Here is a 19,169-nt window from a genome sequence, read left to right as displayed (position 1 = left end):
GAAGAATCACTTGAACCCGGGAGGCGGAGGCTGCAGTGAGCCGAGATCGTGCCACTGCACTCCAGCCTGGGAGACGGAGAGAGACTCCATCTAAAAAAAAAAAAAAAAAAAAAAAAAAAAAAAAAAAAAAAAAAAAGAGAGAGAGAGAGAGAAAGAGAGAAAGAGGGAAATATCTACCTGCTTAAACAGGAAGTAAGTTCTCAATCACCCTTTAAAAATGAAGCAAAGATTTATTTATGGCCAAAACTTTATTTAGAAGTGTGGTGCTCAGAATCTTCCATCACCTTCAACCCAGGAAAATGTTCTCTCAATTTTAATTGTGTTTCACATGATGAAACAGAAATTTGACCTTTAATTAATGATGTAATTTTTTAAAAATTTATACATTTCCAAGTCTTTTATTGAAATTCTGAATATGATTTACATGATATGAGATCAATGAGAGAAAAAAGAAAAAGCAGCTGAAACAGAGATAGAAAAAGCTCTTAATTAGACTATATTACTATTTTTATTTTCAAATCCAGAGAAGGCCAATTTAAAGATTTCCTGTGCCAGCTCTACTACTTCCTACCCATGGTTCCTTAACCAAGTTGCCTCCTCTCTCTACGTTTAGTTTCCTTATGTAGTAAATGGGCACAATAATAATGCCCACTAAATTGGGTGGTTGGGCAAATTGAATGAAAGAGTACAACATCAACAATGTTAGTCATTATTATGGTCTGAAAAATCCATAAAACATTGGACACAACTAAGAGATGGTACATGAGATAAATACGATACAAGCTGACTGAACATCTAACCTGATTGCAGTGGCAGTAAAGGTGGTTTGACTTTCAGGATAGTACTGCTCCACCGGCTCCTGCTGGGATTTAAATGATTATTGCTTAGCTCTTTCCTCTTGACTTGTTATCAAGTGCCTGGCAGGGCCTATTTCAAGTACATTTTGTAAAATACCACAGGAAGATCCTTAAGAAATAACCAACAGCATGCTTGGGTCTGGTCTGATATTAAGGGCAACAGTGGTCACTGGACATTAAAGGGGGCACAGCTGAATTTGAGAGCTAAAGAGGGTGGTGCTTAGCAAAAAACAAGGGCGTTCCTGAACAGAAATCCACCATAAAGGGGAAAGAAATTTTTGAGAAATTCTTATTCGTCACAAGGAGCACACAGCTGCCCAGAAATGCACTTTCCAGAAAACTGGAAAGGTGGAATTCTGACATGCCCTCTGGATTTCTAGCTGGAGCCTGTGAGTATATGGGAACAGGGCACACCTTGGGAGAATGGGAATTTTGTGAGGTGTTTAAACCTCTGTCACCTGCGGATTTAAAGGTTGTCGTATATGCCTATTTTATTTATTATCTCTTCTGCTCTAGTGTTATACTGGTAAGAACAAGGGAGTGAAGGTTACAATTGCAACAGGGGTTACAATCTTGCCTGTTTCATATAGCAGATATTCCATGAGTGCTGTAGGGTTGAGGCAGGAGGAAAATGAGGCCAAAGAAACCGAGAACTCGAAATTGGCAGAGTCAAACTGGGCAACCTCCTGAGGAAACATGCACAGAACATAAATGTCAGACCCATCCTGGCTTCTAAATATTGCATTGCCAGGAGTAGCCAGCGAAAGATTGAGCCCTTCAGCCTCAGGGTACCAAGTGTCTTCCATGTCCCAAGGTCTCCTTAGTGTGTCCACCTGCCTTCCAGGTGGCTCAACTGCAGATCCACTCAGCCTCTGTTGACTGAAACTGAGCTGAAGGGGGATATAAGATGAAAGAAGGGTGAAGAAGAGAAAGCATCAGGGAAAGGAAAAGGATCTAATGGAGTGTACAGAGGAGTGAGAAAAAAAATCAAGGAGAAGGGAAGCAGAAAATAAAATCAGGAAGAAAATAAGATAAAATACAGGGAAGAAAGATGAGAACGGGATAAGCATAGGATTCAAAAGACTTCAGTAGGGACCTGGGATCAGATGGTTGTACTAGAACTGGATACAGGAAGGAAAGAAAAAATGTATCTTAGAGGAGCTTCTGAGAATAAAAGAGGAGAAAAGAAAAGATAGAGGATTAAAAATACTATTTGTTATTCTAAATATCTGGATAATAATCATCTTTGTGTCTGTTGTGTCAGAGCTTTTAGTGGCACTGTATGCAGAACCACAATCAATATTATTTCAAAACAGTGATGCCCTTTGAGGAGGATATAAAGGGGAGGGAGAAATCAGATAAACTATGAAGGAGGAGAGAAGAAGCCAGTTCTGTCAGATACTGCAGAGACAGGTTGATGCTGAACCCTTGGGAATAGAAGTGATGCAATGCCTGTAAGAATGAGCAGGATGTTTACTATCTTTCTGCACAGAAAAAAAAAAAAGGAAAGGAAAAGAAAGAAGACAGAAAAAATATGGCAGTGGCTACGCACAACTCCTTCTTAAAGAAGAACACATTGGAATCTGATTCATTGATCACTGAGTTAATTGTTATCTTGAGGCTTTGGTATGTATAGTACTTATTTACATGTGACATTAGGTACCAGTTATTTTATTATTGTTTAAAGAAAAATTGGGAATCCATTAGGCTGAGACAACTTCAATGCCTTGAGTTCTTACATAAACAACCTGAAAGGAACTTAATGTAAACAATAAAATGAAACTTAAGCTTAACCAATCAGAAACTGCCAACTAACCTCTAACTAGGGACTTTGCACATTAACCAAACATTTTCATTGTCTGCCTTATGTAAACACTTTATAAAAGCTTTCACCTGGGCCGGGCATGGTGGCTCATGCCTGTAATCCCAGCACTTTGGGAAGCCTAGGTGGGGGGATCATGAGGTCAGAAGATCGAGACCATCCTGGCTAACATGGTGAAACACCGTCTCTACTAAAAATACAAAAAGTTAGCCAGGCATGATGGCACCTGCCTGTAATCCCAGCTACTCTGGAGGCTGAGATAGGAGAATCACTTGAACCCAGGAGGCAGAGGTTGCAGTGAGCCGAGATTGTACCACTGCTCTCCAGTCTGGGTGACAGAGTGAGACTCCATCTCAAGAAAGAGAAAAAAAGCTTTCACCTTAAGCCCCTTTGGTGGAGCCTAAACCACTCTCAGTTTGGTGCTGCCAAATTGATGAATTCCCATCAGCCCAAATAAATTATTTAAAAGTTTAACGTACTGAAGTTTATCTTTTAACACTATTTATTTTTAAACCAGCCTTTAGTACTTTTTTGTTTGTGTATTGGCTCCATTTACTTTATGACGTGAGTCATTTATTACTGTATCGATTGAGACATCTATCAAGTCATCTCTTAGGCAAGCAATCCTCAATCTTTAATGAGCATCAGGATCATCCAGAGGACTTGTTAAACACAGATTTCTAGTCTCTACAGCACCAGAGCTTCTGACACAGTGGGTCCGGGGTGAAAGAATCTGCATTTTAACAAGTTTCCAGGTGAGGCTGATGTTGCTGATCCAGATACATCACTTTGAGAAGAACAATATTTGAAAAACAGTAGAGTGTTTCTATGTGTAAACATTATTATTGCAGATGTGTTTAAATATAAAACTGTATTTCAAGGATAAAGTTTTTAGAGTTCAGAAACAATTATTAGAAGCATTAATATGCAAAGTGATCTACTATATCAATAGTAAAATCAAAGAGCTCTGTGGCATTTTGAAGGAAAAACTTCTGAAATGTATAACTTTCTATAATAAGATGACCTGGTTGAAGTTCTAAACTTTTCAATGTAGTATTTCCAATTTTGAAACCTCAAACTTAAGAGTTGTAGAGAAAAATATTTTCTCTTCTTCACATGATCCCAGGTTGGCCCAGAAAGAAGGACACATTCACCAACACTTCTGTCCTCTTGGAATAGTCCTGGCGAGGAAGCTTGGGCCTCTCTCCCATCCCCTCTGAACAGAGTGTGCTACTTTTGGGCCATGGTGTACACTAGAGGACTATGCTCTTAACAGTGGAAAGTGCCATCTTTTTCTCTTTCTTTGACTCCCTGAGCTTTTAGGTGCAAACAGGCTTGTCTCCTCTTTTGTCACCATGAAGTAAATCCACCTAGACAGTGTCTTCCGTAGTCAGAAGTCCCTGCTGAAGACAGAGTACAGTAAGTCTGTGCAACCAGCTGGGTGAGTGGACTCAGGGTCTTATATGCAGGCTTGGATATACACCCAGTGTGAATGTGCAGATTCTGGATCTAAAAAAACTTTGTGTCTAAGCAACATTCTCCCTTCTTTAGCAGAAGCCCTGCTAAGCCATTGATACAGTTGGCTATCTGTCCTTTGAGTGTTTACTTCATCAGTCAACATCTTGGAAAGAAGTGGGAGAGAATTTTAGAGCTGCTAGATCTCGAAAATGCAGGCTGGGAAATCACAGGATGGACGCTTGGGCAGCAAAGGGCAACCCAGGGAGAATGAGGATCTTGATATAGGCCAGCTTGGGCTGGGGCAGTTCACAGTGGCTTGTAACATAGCCACAGCTGGTACATCAGAGCCCAGAAAGGCTCCAGTTAAGTGCCACCTCAAAACAGATGGACTTCACTATGTAAAGTTTTTTTAGGGTTTTGTGAAAAGAATAATTATTACTTCCATAGTGTCTTTTTCCCCATACAGTGTTTCTCAGCCAGACTTGCAAAGGGAATTGAGTTTCCCATGGGGCACAGAATACTCTGTGTTCATGCTGACCTTCAGGTTGTCAGGGTCAGGCTGAAAGCAGCATCTCCAGATTAGTTAATCCAAATTCAGATTTCTTTATCATTCTGTAAATGACATCAAGATCTAAATGGTCTCTTGGGCTTGGGAGGCTCCTGCATAGGGTCTTGGAAATAACCTACTTCTATCACATCTTCTATACCTACATAGGGTCCTGAAAATACCCTACTTCTATCACCAAGTCTTAAATTGGTTCTAAACTGTGTATGTTGTAAAGTCTGCTCATGGGTGAGAATTTTAGAGACCCCTACTGAACCTTCAACCACAGAAGGGCAAGGGAATAGATAAACAACAATACAGATTTTCTCCTATAGGGCATATGACACATTCTTTAAGCAGAAGCAAAGCAACCCACCCTCATTATGGACCAAAAGTTTAGAGGGACCATTTAAGATTTTCCATTGAAAACTCCCTGTCATTAAGAATTTGGTTTGCATAGTGACATATTGGGGAAAGAAAACCTTGAAAAAAGGTTTGGTCTTGCAATCAGAACAACAATGAAAAAAAATGAAAGCAAAATAAAGGTATGCACATTGAGAAATAAGATAGGGTGGATAAACAGTTTTCTCCTCTAGAGACAGATTGAATTAAAAAAAAAAAAAAGGTGAGACTAAAAAATGAGAAATATTTTAGCTGTTATCTTTTTAAGGAGTGTTAGGGCAGGGGGGCTTATAAAAATCAAATAAAGGAGGCAAGATCATGAGAGCTCACTAGGTTAATTCCTCCAGTGAGAGCCCAGAGAGAGCAAACTATTGAGAGAGGGTGTTTGTCTTTTCTTTTATTCTTCTTATTTTTCAAAAACTTTTGATTATGGAAATTTCCAAACATACACAAAAGAAGGGAGAGTAATATAATGACTCTCCATGTGCCCATCTCTCCACTCCAGCAGTTATCAACATACGGCTATTCTTATTTCCTGTGTACCTCCCCCCTCCTCCTCCAAATCCCAGCACCTGCTGCAGTATTTTAAAATTAATCCTAGACATTATATGATTTCATCTATATTATCTCAAAGAAATAAGAATTTTTAAAAGTTTAACCACAATATCATTTTACATCTAAAATATTAATAATATCTCTTCATATTATATATCTAGCTAGTTTTCTAATTTCACCATTTTAAAAATAACATATTCTCTTTTTAATGTTTGTAGATTTGGGGGCACAAGTACAGATTTCTTATTTGCATATATTATTCAGTGGTAGAGTCTGAGCTTCTAGTGTGCCCACCACCCAACTGTAATTTCACCATTGTTTATAAATACCATATAAATATATGGTTTGTTTGAATCAAGATCAGAAAGAAAACTACCACATTACATTTGGTTGATATGTCCCTTAAAATTCTTTTTATTTATTAACTGCCTCCAGCTCCCCGCTTTCTTTTTCTAATTTATTTGTTGAGGAAACTTTGTCATTTGTTTTCTAGCGTTTTGAGAGGTGTCCTCTTAGAGTTGCAAGAATAAGAGAGCAGTTGGAAAACTTCATGGAAGAGCTGCATGGGGTGATTTCAGAAACATTGGACATTTGTTATAGAAGGGCTGAGAAGATTAGCAGAGAATACACTAAACATCCTTAGATGAGTTTGGAGGTGACACAGTCATTTCAGGTGGCAAAACTATGGCCATGGTTTGGGGGATGATTTCCGGGAAACACATAGAGTTAGGACTCTGTGCAAAGGTTTAGGGAAGTGAAGCACAGTAAAGGGTAGCATAGTAGGTGCAAAGGAGATCAACTCCAGGCCAGGGTTAGCTGTTGGGCTGATGGAGGGTAGCTTATAGACAGAATTTTCCAACTTGGGTTGGTGATGGCGACTGGATGCATTTGAACAACTGATGCAATTGACTGACTCAGAACTCAATGATTTCATATGGGAGACTCCAGGAAAATTGTCTGGTTCTAAAGAAAAAAGAGGAGAGGAATTCTGGTCCAGCAATCAGTGCTACACAGGAGGAGGAGGAAGAAAGCAAGGCTCTGCTGATCCTGCAGAATCCGTGGAAGAGCAGAAGGAAATACAACATTAGGGCGTATTCCATTGCCGCAGGTAAACATGTAGCTGAGAGAATAGTTCTACTGCTGATGATGTGAGAAAAAGGTTATAAGGCTTGGAAATTCAAAAGTCAGGAAAAGGAAAGGTTTTGGGGAAAATCACATGAAAGAAATCATAATGGAAGGTCCAAATAAGCTCAGTTAGAAATGAAACTGAAGATATTACAACCAGTACCACAGAAATACAAACAATATAATAATTCAAGACTACTATAAACACCTTTATGCACACAAACTAGAAAATCTAAATGAAATGGACAAATTCCTGGAAATATACAACTCTCCTAGATTTTCAGAAAGAAATAGAAATCCTGAACAGACCAATAACAAGCAGCAAGACTAAATCAGTAATAAAAAAAACTGTCAACAAAAATGTTCAGAATCAGACGGATTCACAGCTGATTTCTACCAGACATTCAATGAAGAACTGGTATCAGTCCTACTGAAACTATTCCAGAAAATAGAGAAAGAGTATATTCTCCCTAAATTATTCTATGAAGCTAGTATCATCCTAATACCAAAACTAATAAATGACATAAAAAAAAAAAACAAAAGAAAACTACAAACCAGCCAGACGCAGTGGCTCATGCCTGTAATAATCCCAGCACTTTTGGAGACTGGGGTGGGTGGATCACCTGAGGTCAGAAGTTCAAGACTAGCCTGGACAACATGGTGAAACTCTGTCTCTACTAAAAATATAAAAATTAGCCAGGTATCGTGGTGGGTGCCTGTAATCCCAGCTACTTGGGAGTCTGAGCCAGGAGAATCGCTTGAACCCAGGAGGCAGAGATTGCAGTGAGCCAAGATCATGCCACTGCACTCCAGCCTGGGTGACAGAGCAAGACTCTGTCTCAAAAGAAAAAAAAAAAACAAAAAACTACAGACCAATATCACTGATGAACCCAGATGCAAAAATCCTCAATAGAATACAAGTTAACCAAATCCAACAGCACATCAAAATGATAATACACCATAATCAAGTGGGTTTCATCCCAGGAATGCAGGGATGGTTTAACATACACAAATCAATAAATGTCATACATCGCATAAACAGAATTAAAAACAAAAACCATATGATTATCTCAATAGACACAGAAAAAGCATTTGAAAAAATTCAGAATTACTTTATGATAAAAGCCCTAAGCAAAATAGGCATAGAAGAGACTTACCTCAAAGTAATCATAAAAGCCATATATGACAAATCCATAGCCAGTATCATACTGAAAGGGGAAAAACTGAAAGCATTCCCCCTAAGAACTGGATAAGACAAGTATGTCCACTTTTACTACTTCTATTCAACAGAGTACTGAAAGTCCTAGCCAGAACATCAGAAAAGAGAAAATAAAGGGCATCCAAATTGGAAAAGAGGAAGTCAAATTGTCACTGTTCACTGATGATATGACCATATACATAGAAAACCCTAAAGACTCACCCAATAGTCTCCTAGATCTGATAAACAAATTTGCTAAAATTTCAGGATACAAAATCAGTGCACACAAATCAGTAGCACTGCCATACACCAACAATGACCAAGCTGAGAATCAAATCAAGAACTCACTCCCTTTTACAATGGCTGCAAAACAATAAAATATTTAGGAATATACTTAATTGAGTAGGTGAAAGATCTCTACAAGGAAAACTACAAAGCACTGCTGAAAGAAATCATAGATGACACAAACAAATGGAAACACGTCGCATACTCATGGATGGGAAGAATCAATATTGTGAAAATGATCTTATTTCTTAAGGCAATCTACAGATTCAATGCAATTCCCATCAAAATACTGTCACATTTATTTATTTTTGTTTTTGTCATCATTCTTCACAGACCTAGAAAAAAAAATCCTAAAATTCACATGGAACCAAAAAAAAGCCACATAGCCAAAGCTATACTAAGCAAAAAGAACAAATCTGGAAGCATCACATTACCCGTCTTCAAGCTATACTACAAGGCTATAGTTACAAAAACACCATGGTACTAGTATAAAAAGAGTCACACAGACCAATAATACAGAATACAGAACCCAGAAATAAAGCCAAAAATGTACAGCCAACTGATATTTGACAAAGCATACACAAACATAAATTTGGAAAAGGACACCCTATTCAATGAATGGTGCTAGGAAAACTGGCAAGCCACATATGGTAAGATGAAACTGGATCCCCATCTTTCATCTTATGCAAAAATTAACTCAAGATAGATCAAAGACATAAATCTAAGACCTGAAACCATACAAATTCTGGAAGATAACATTGGAATAACTTTTCTGGACATTGGCTTACACAAACAATTCATGACTAAAACCCCAAAAGCAAATGCAACAAAAACAAAAATAAATAAATGTGATTAATTAAACTAACAAGCTTCTGCATAGCAAAAGAATAATCAGCAGAGCAAACATACAGCCCACAGAGTGAGAGAAAATATTTGCAAACTAGGCATCCAAAAAAAGGACTAATATCCAGAATCTACAAAGAACCCAAACAAATCAGCAAGGAATAAAACAAATAATCCCATCAAGAGGTAAGCAAAGGATATAAATAGACATTTCTCAAAAGAATATATACAAACGGCTAATAAATATATGAAAAAATGCTCAACAGGACTAACCCTCAGGGAAATGCAAATTAAAATCACGATGAGATACCACCTGATTCCTGCAAGAATGGCCATTATTAAAAACTCAAAAAACAATAGATGTTGGTATGGTTGTGGTGAAAAGGGAACACTTTTATACTGCTGGTGTAATTTACATTGTATTAGTGTAAATGAGTACAACCACTATGGAAAACAGTGTGGAAATTCTTTAAAGAATTAAAAGTAGCTCTACCATTCGATCCAACAATCCCACTACTGGGTGTCCACCCAATGGAAAAGAAGTCATTATACAAAAAAGATACATGCACATGCATGTTTATAGCAGCACAATTCTAAATTGCAAAGATATGGAACCAAACTAAGTGCCCATCAACCAACAAATCGATAAAGAAAATGTAATATATACACACCATGGAATACTTCTCAGCCATAAAGCAAAATGAAATAATGTCTTTTGCAGCAACTCAGATAGAGCTGGAGGGCATTATTTTAAGTGAAGTAACTCAGGAATGGCAAACCAAATATTATATATTCTCACTTGTAAGTAGGAGCTAAGCTATGAGGATGTAAAGGCATAAAATGATATAATGGACTTTGGGGACCCCAGAGGGGAAGATTGGGATGGGAATGAGGGATAAAAGTTTATACACTGTGTTCAGTGTACACTGCTCGGGTGACGGGTTCACTAAAATCTCAGAAATCACCACTAAAGAACTTATCCATGTAACCGAAAAACGCCTGTATCTCATAAACTATTGAAATAAAAAAAGTTTGAATTATGTAAATGATAATATAGAAAAATATATGGGTAGAGAAAACAATGAAGTAAAAAAGATAAAGAAAAAAGAGCATAATGATTCCTACTTAGAAATATCCGCAGTGGCTTTAGTTAGGGCTTTGCTGAGGGTAATCCTCCAAATGAGGCCACTAGGGTAATGAGAGAGAACTTTATCCATAAAACAGAGTTCCCAGATGAAAGGAACTCCAGGACCAAAGCTGCTGCAGTGCAAGGCTAAAACCCTTTTGGAATTCTACTCAATAAGGAAAAACAGAGAAGGGAAAGAGGGTGGGATTTCACAGAATGCATATCATGAATGTGCTTAAAGAGGGAATGGAAGATACATTACTAGGCAGCATTCAAGCCCAGGGAGGAACTGGATCCCCCAAGTGTGAAAATCAAGAGGGAAATAAAAATACATAAAAAATCGTATTATGAAAAATTTCAACCACTCACAAAAGTAGAGAGAAAAATACCATACGTTCCCATCATGTAACCCCAGCAACCATAAAATTGTCATTACTTCCGTTTTAACTTTATCTCACAAGATTTTATGAGGGAATATGTTAAAGGTCCAGATGTTATATCATTTCACTAATAAATAATGAAAAGGCTTTTTTTTTTTTTTTTTTTTTTTGAGACGGAGTCTCGCTCTGTCGCCCAGGCTGGAGTGCAATGGCCGGATCTCAGCTCACTGCAAGCTCCGCCTCCTGGGTTCACGCCATTCTCCTGCCTCAGCCTCCCAAGTAGCTGGGACTACAGGTGCCGCCACCTCGCCCGGCTAGTTTTTTGTATTTTTTTTTAGTAGAGACGGGGTTTCACCGTGTTAGCCAGGATGGTCTCGATCTCCTGACCTCGTGATCCGCCGGTCTCGGCCTCCCAAAGTGCTGGGATTACAGGCTTGAGCCACCGCGCCCGGCCTGAAAAGGCTTTAAACACACTAGATGAACACAGAGGGGACTGACAAAGCCTTGCATAAAACTGGAGGACCAGAAGTGTCAAGTTGGCACATTTTAAAATTTTAGAAGGAAGTATTTTAAGTGCCACTCTCTAATGGCAGGACAGTACATACAAGTGATTTCCCCACTGGCACAGGGAGCTCAATGTTACAATAAATGGACAATTTCTTTCTTGTGGGTTTAAATTCTTTCATAATGACCTCTGGACCAAATGCCCAGTTGATGTCGATATTGGTCAGCCTGAAACAGAAAATATCATATCTATAACTTTGCATTTCTTCATGTTCTTGCCTTTCCCCAAATTGTACTATTTGCAATACTAGGAACAGATAATTTGGTTTAGGACAGCTACTCTAGGGGCATGGGATTTGCTCATGCTTCCTGTTTTTTGGCTCAGTGTGAGTAATCTGTAGTTAGGTTCATTCAACTTTATTGTTGCTGAAGACTCTATAGATATTCTAGTGCTCCAAAGATGGCCCCAAACATCACAGCTGGTGAAGAAAATCTGGCACCATGAGACTGAGCCCAATCCAACAAAATTAGAAAGCAAAGTCAGAAAAATTCCAAATTTAGCTTACAGAAGGAAGGGGAATTTGATTTCGAACTTTAGAGCTTTTTCTCACAATTTAATAATCAAATAACATTCAAATTAGGTGTTTGAATAGTGTATCTACAATATATTTTTTGAGTATTTTTTAAAATGGCATACTTTTTGCTGAACTGGTTAAACACAACTTGTGATCAACACAATTAAAAAAAACTGTATAGGAGGAAATATTAATCCTTTGGTATGGGGTGAAGTTAAGGCAATTTCACTGAGTTCGTATTCTCCTTACAGCCTTCAAGTGCAACATTTAGGCCACTCTACACACTAGCCCTAGGAGGATACAAAACACACATCCACATTAACACAGGAGCAGGCCTGCTCAGACACAATGCAGATTTGCTCTCCCGAGTGCGCCAGCCCTGCTCCAACAGGTTTAAAGAAAAAAGACATCGGGAGAGTTAACAGGGAGTCCTTCGCTCACATGACCACATTTGCACCAAAATCACGAAGAAGGCCACCCAGGTCTTCACAGACCAGTACTACACACCCCTGGGCAAAAACTTCTGCACGAACAAACGTGCGTGCGAGGAGACCACCATTATCCTCAGCAAGAAGCTCTGCAACAAGATAGTAGGCTATGTCATGCATCTGATGAAGCGGATTCAGAAGGACCCAGTGAGAGGTATCTCCATCAAGCTGCAGGAGAAGGAAAGAGAAAGGAAAGACAATTATGTTCCCGAGATCTCAGCCACGGATCAGGAGACCATTGAAGTAGACCCTGACACTAAGGAAATGAGGAAGGTTTTGAACTTTGTCAGTCTGTTCAACCTACAGGTCACTCAGCCTACAGTTGCGATAAATTTCAAAATGCCTCGGGGAGCTGTTTGAATCTGTCTGCAATGCTGTAATTTTTTCAGTAATCCTGGGACAACGGCAAATAAAACAAAACAAAATCCCCTCCCCCGAAAAAACCTAAAAATACAGGGGGCCCTTCTGCTTCTATCCCTACATTTCCACAGTGGTCCACGAAGGAGGAAACTTCTACCTCCACTTCTGACCTCTTGGAAGAGTCATAGAAAGTATATCCCACTCTTAATCCCTTGGAACAGGGATGGTCAGTGGGTGATCCAAGCACCACATTGGCTAGGCCACGCCTTACTAGAGGTAAGTTTTCTGGGCTCAGGTGCAGAGAAGGTTGATCCTTTTCTCTCTCTGATCAGTCAAAATGAGCCCAGAAGCTTGAGGGGTGGGAGGAGGAGCCCTAAGATTCCCTTTCTAGCTGCTGTCTCTGCAAAAGGCAACCCTTCTTTAGAGAGGTTGAGTACTTGGAAGTAGATTCCACTGTGCAGATAGATTTTACCCCAGCAAGCCTGTCTCGGAGTATGCTGTCCTTGGCTTTCCTATAGATTGAAGTGAGATGTGGGAAGCCTCTGGTCTAAGCCACGTTATCCAACAAAGTTCACCAAAAGTCTTACATTCTTGGTGTACCCTGTTCTTGTCAGCTGTATATTTTGTGTGTATTGTCTTTTGGTTACCATGGTGGAAGGGAGACGCCTGAGGTTTTGGCTGTTGAATCTCTAACAAAAAAATTTTGGTTTTTTTCACTTAGAAATAAATCTAGTTTTAAGAGTAGATTTTGGTGGAATCCAATACTGTTTGAATCTTAAACTGCTGATAATTAATTGGTTCTGCTTTTTCCCATTTCAACAATTCTCAGATAGTGCCATGAAGGACATGGCTTAAGTAAGAAGCTAGGAAGACATTTTTTTTTTCCAGAAAGATTATTCCTTTAACATTTAAAAACTGTATGTTATTTATAGTCCCTCAATTTTGAAGCCCAAATACCCTGGTGAAAAACTTTTTAAATTACCTTTTTAGCAAGGATTCAAAGGATAAGCAAATATTCATAATTAATCATCTTTTTAGTGATTTTGTTGAGGAACCTGGGAATCTGGAAGAGTCTGTCCAACAGCTGCTAGAACACAATGTTTCTGTTACAGATTTAACTGAGATTTATAGGTTCTGATTATATTCTGAGAAACAGTTCTTTTCCACACCTAGAGTTTAGAAATGAAAGTCGTTACTTAGATACTGGAGCTTCTGACTGGATAGTATAAGTGTCATTATTTGGGAATTCATATTTAGCCTAGCCAACAAAGAAACATTCTTGAAGCTACATATGGTGTAACCAAAAAATTGTCATTGTTTGCTCTATCTTGCTTTGTGAATTTGTTTTTTTTTTTTCCACAGCAATGCAGGACATTTTTATAGAAGTAAAATCACATTGTCCTGTGACATCCATTAAACCTGTTGGTCTAGATTTAAATGAATACGTAACCACCTGTTGTTGATTTAAAATTCATTTGGAGGAAGACCTTGGGTGGTAGGGTAGGGCATAGTGTATGTGTTCGTGTGTGATACACCAAGTTATAGTCTTCAAAGAGTCTCAGAGTAGTTTTAAACTTTTAACTTAAAACTTATACTTTAGATATAATATTACCATCAGAAAATTGTATTCAAAGTAAATTGAATTTTCTCTGCACAAGTGACATGTGGTTTTAACTCTGCTGGCCATGGAACATGATTTACCTTCTTATCTAAGAGAACCAAAGTGTTTGTCATAGAATTTGTTATGTAATTTAGTTGGCTTAAGCATAAATAAAATTCATCTTGTGTGCTACTTAAGGATTACTTTGAGCATAGCTATAAATTATAAAAGTTTCAAAGTGCATAGACCATATACAGAATTGAATGAAATGAAGAATGAATGAGGCTTCAATGCAAATTAAAATTGTATTTTTGAAAAATGGTATTTTCTAGTCTTTGTGCAAACTTTTTCACCTGGGATTCCTTGGATCCTTTCCTAAATAAACTACCTGTAAGTCCTTGTCTCAAGGTCTGCTGTGAGGTAACTCAAACAGAGACACCCTCTAACAAAGGCTGCCTCAAAGGCTAGATTTTGAATTGATATGGGAAAAACTAAGAAGTGAAACTGTCCAAATCTGCTTGATTTTGACATACTTCATTTCAGAAAATATTTCCAAGCGTATTCAACTTCTCCTAATCTGGAGCTCTGTCTTCTCTCCTAAGTCTCTTTTTCTCTTTAGAGAAAAATGTAGAGATCACGGAGAGGTGAGGGGCATGATGGCTTTCTTTGTTTATATAAAAATTTTATAATTTAACACACAGTGTATTTTAGCTAGTGAGGTCAGAGTTATTACTTTGTAAGACATAGAGTAGCAGTTATAGCCTAAGAAGAATGCAAATTTATCAAGTGGACACTGAATGGGAGATGAAAGAAATGAATTTTCTCAGCTCTTATTTCAGAAATTTTGTGCTAAAACAAGTTGTAGCATGGAGTAGCATGTCTCCATCTTTTCCTTCTTGACCTTGGCTCCAGAGCTCACACTTCTTTTCATCCTTGAAGTCTTTATCTTGGGTTAGGAGTAGGTTCCAACCACTGTGATGAGCCTGCATTACCTCTGCCTTATGCAGAACCAGCGACTGAACAAAACAAGAAGCCAGTGAGTGAATTTTTTTTCTCATGATGGGCCTTCCAAGATGTGCAAGACAGAAGAGGGGACCTATAGACTGGAGTTTATTATTTCTATTGAAGAGGTACCATTTCTAAAGGAAAAGAGATGATGTGCTGTGGACAGAAAGCTGAGGACAAAATGGGGGGATTGCAGGAAACAGGGTGAAGAGGGGCTGAGTTGGGAGTCAAGGGATTTGCATCTGGGACCCTCCTCATTCCCCAGGCTTCAGCTGTACGACGGTCCCCTCTTTGATAACATAGGGATGACATGACTGGATCACAGGTATTCTATCAGATTTGCCTCAACCTGGCTGTATACAGTTTTGGGACTCTTCAATGCAAAAATGCCTAAATAACATCCAGTACGTGTTTGGTGGGGCAAGGCCAGCCAAATAGCCTCTAGTGCAGGTGGAAGAAGATTCCCCTTTGCTCCGGTCATCACTGAGTGATGGACTTCTAAGCATCAAGAATCAACACAGAGATAACAGTTCACAGAGAAAAACAGTGAGGTCTTCACCCATTTTTCCCTCCTCAGAGCATGGCTGGAATGCACCTGTTGGGTAGAAGAAGGAAAGGATCCCCTATTCATGCCACACACGTTTCTACACTTGCATTGTTTGATAAAATGATACAAATTCTCTGATTTCACTCGTTTTCAATGATTTTTAATCTCACCTTCCCACTGTAATGAAGAGCAGTGGAAAGAACATGGAGTTGGGGTCACATCCTGGGTTCATGACCCTGGATCCCACAGACCAGACTTCGTAAAGGCTGAAGAAAAGAAACCCAGCATTGAACAGTGAACTTGGGGTGGACTTAATATTGTCTAAGTGTTTATTATGGGATTTAATTACCTGTGAAATTTTTGAACTTTCATTTCGCTATGGAAATATACTAATGGGAGGGGTCCATATTACTCAAATTTAGGGGCAATTTATGCTAACATGTGACTTTTTTCAGGTAGGGACAGCTAAGATAGGTCTATGATGAGCTTGAAAATAGGATAGGGGATAGATTTTTGGATGGGGACATTGTGTGGCTTTCAAACAAACTTAATTACAGTCCTGTCCTGGCCCATTTCAGAAGCTTGGAGTAGGGTGGGGCAAAATATGAAACTTCCATTTCACTGGTCTCAAAGATGGATAAATAGTAAGGGAAAGGCCACATGAAAGAGACAGTGGAATTTTCCTATAACCCAGGGCCTGTGTTGTCTTAAGCATTCTCTGTTAATCCTAAGGGCTGAGAGAGAACTAAGATGGCATTGTGGAGCTCCAGGGAGCTGGAGAGGGGACTTCTCAGTATCTCTCCCTACCCAAGGCAAACTTAGCTTCTCGATACTCTGACCCCACAATCTTCAATGACCTCTTACAAGAACCAGGAGCGCAGAAGTGATTGGATAGATTCTGTAAAGTTGATTGGGTCCCATTCACTAGTGGGTGCGATTACCGCACCATGCAAAGTTACACTGGCCTGGGAGGTTCCACTCTTCAGTTCTTTCTTTCATTGTGGCTGGATAGGCAAGCTGAGACAGGGCACACTGACTGCAACAGGCTGGGCCATCCTGTTCTTTCTCTTTGCTGTTTGTCACTTGCATGTTGTATCTTGCAGTGGCCAGCAGGTATTAATATTGAGATTTAGGGACTGTCAAGAATTCCTCTTTGGTCCTTGTGCCTAAGTTTTGAGTCCATCCCAATTTCACCTGAGAACCTGGAACTAAGGATTCTGGTTACCAGGTCATAAAACAACATGTAATTTTTAACTGATATTCTTTTTTCTGTGAATATCTCCTTCAGGAATCTCATGAAAAATAGTGATTATTGACAGTACAGGATCTGAGAATTTGAGGAACTTTGGCTGTTAGAGTGACCAACTTCCCTTGTTTGTCTGTGAGTGAGGGGGTTTCCTGGGATGCACAACTTTCAGTAGCAGACCAGGAAAGTCCCTGATAAGCTAGGATGAGTTGACCACCCTGGCTGAAAAGCCATCTAGGCCAATATACCCCACATGTAATTTAACTGCTAAAGGCTGTGTGACCTTGGCTATGTTGCCAACTCTCCCTGAGCCTTAAATTACTCACCAGGAGAAGGGTGAGTATTTTCTGCATATTAAATTAGACTAAATTAAATTCCTTGGCATATTTTCTGGTCCATAGTAGACTCTCTATTGTTACATGTTTCTATTTTATTTTCTCACTTATATTGGTACAGCAAAATTAAAAAATGATATTCTAAAAAGAAAACACAAAATAGGAAGAACTGAATTCCTTTTCTGGGTGGAGGAATTGGAGACATTTCCTGAGACCCCTTTCCTTTAAGCTTTTCCCCCCAGTGTGAAGCAGCATCAGGAATGAACAATGAAATAGTGAATGTACTCCATGCCTGGAATAAAGCAGGGGTGATACATTCAAACATCTGCAGGAGTCACACAGGGACCACGAATGAAAGAAGAGGGATGAATGGACTTGTGGCAAGCTGGCTGCAAATGCAGCAGGCAACCACTCAGCCCCAACAGATTGTGGCCATGTAAGAAGGGCCCAGTGTGCCAGATCTTACAAGTGTTTCCTGCAAGAAGCCATATGATTTTTTTTAAATGTTAAATATACTGATTTGAATGTGTTGACATGAAACCTAAAACTTTTAAAAAGATGTAAAAGCCAATCAAAACATTGTATGGGCCATTAATCTTTTGTCAAGTTGTTTCATTGGGTAAAAGAGTGAAACTGGATGTCACAGGTCAACCAGAAAATGTTTATTCTACTCAGATGGAATAACTGTGATAAAAGAAAACCAAAGTAATTCCATAATGACAAAAAACAAAAAGACAGGAAGTTTCTAGGTTTTGAATTTGTGTTATCTTGTATATCTGACAACTCGACTGAACCTGTGGAGTTGCAAAATTATAAAGGTAGAACCTGCTAGCAAAGCTCCATGCAATGCTTGCAAGCATTAGCTGACAGGTTTCAAAACAGTATGAATATTAGTCATCACAGATATTCCTGCCAAAAAGGGTAGCGTGTTAGAAGAACATCTGCAGCACACATAAATACCCTCTGCTAAGTTAAACTCAGAGAGGAAATAAGCTTCAAAAGTTGCACAAAGCAAAGATGCTGAAACAGCAGAGTTTTGTATTAAGGGGTTGACAGATTTACTCTCATGGTGAAACTGTTTGTTGAGGAGGTAGTTAGCTCCCAATAATATTATATGCTTGACCTTTAGCTTTTAGTGACAAAAATTGTTTCAGGATGCGTTTGGGCTCAGCCTACTCAATAAGAAATCACATTGTATAAATTGAGTATTTATTCTGTCAAAATGGGGATAATAGGTGATTAATACTCCTAAATTCCAATGATATGGTAAAATGAAAAAGAAAATCACTTAACCCCAGGATATATCCAAATGTGTTATGGGATCAAGTGTTAAAAGCAAGCAAGTCATAACATTTGCTAAGAAAAAAGAAAGAAAAGGGGGGAAAAAAGTTGCAGAACCCATGGTATTATCTTGAACTATTTTAAAGTAGAAAAACATGAAATTAAACAGAAGCAACCTGCCACATGGAAGATGATCTGAAGAATCATCACTATTATGGTCAGAATCCTGTGAATACAGAGCTTTCATTTCTGGTGGCAGAACCATTTCTCAGTGAGCAACATTGTTTTGCCACAGGACAGAGGACGTTGTGATCTGTTGCAGATTTCTGTGGGTCCTGGATGCCTAGACCAGGAACCCTACAAAGAGAAATCCATGCATGCAGCATTGCTGAGGATGGCTATGTGAGTTTCTCTTTCAAAGTTATGTGTTTTGTTTTTTTTCTTTTTTGTCTCAACACATCCAAACAGTACAGTTGTAGAGATGGAGATGGAATTTTATTTGTCTTTTGCTTTCATTGTTTTCTCTTGTTAAAAGAAAAACAATTGATTTAGAGTTTAAATGCTGTTCTGCAGCTATCAGTTATATAAAGCCAAACAGAGTCATATACTAAATCCTTTCTTGCTTCTCAACAA

At 38.8% G+C, this 19,169-nt stretch overlaps 1 protein-coding gene across 1 annotated transcript; it reads left to right on the top strand.

Moving 5' to 3' along the window:
- Window positions 1-6,562: 6,562 nt before the first annotated feature.
- Window positions 6,563-12,522, top strand: LOC141409752 (small ribosomal subunit protein eS17-like). The gene is made up of 3 exons (XM_074033694.1): window positions 6,563-6,746; window positions 7,132-7,181; window positions 12,145-12,522. Exons 1-3 carry the CDS (start codon window positions 6,563-6,565, stop codon window positions 12,520-12,522), a joined length of 612 nt encoding a protein of 203 aa, XP_073889795.1.
- Window positions 12,523-19,169: the final 6,647 nt, after the last annotated feature.

This window comes from Macaca fascicularis, chromosome 2 (assembly GCF_037993035.2).
Source record: "Macaca fascicularis isolate 582-1 chromosome 2, T2T-MFA8v1.1".
NCBI classification, from domain to species: Eukaryota; Metazoa; Chordata; class Mammalia; order Primates; family Cercopithecidae; genus Macaca; species Macaca fascicularis.
The sequence above is the reverse complement of the archived record's forward strand: the minus strand, read 5'-3'. Positions and strand labels throughout refer to the sequence as shown.

Bases quoted from the DNA above. Each gene is read 5' to 3' on its own strand.
- LOC141409752 (XM_074033694.1), top strand. From the start codon at position 6,563: ATGATTTCATATGGGAGACTCCAGGAAAATTGTCTGGTTCTAAAGAAA. The intron at 6,747-7,131 runs GTAAACATGTAG...AAAAATGTTCAG, and splicing joins GGCGTATTCCATTGCCGCAG to AATCAGACGGATTCACAGCT. The intron at 7,182-12,144 runs GTATCAGTCCTA...AAAATCACGAAG, and splicing joins AGACATTCAATGAAGAACTG to AAGGCCACCCAGGTCTTCAC.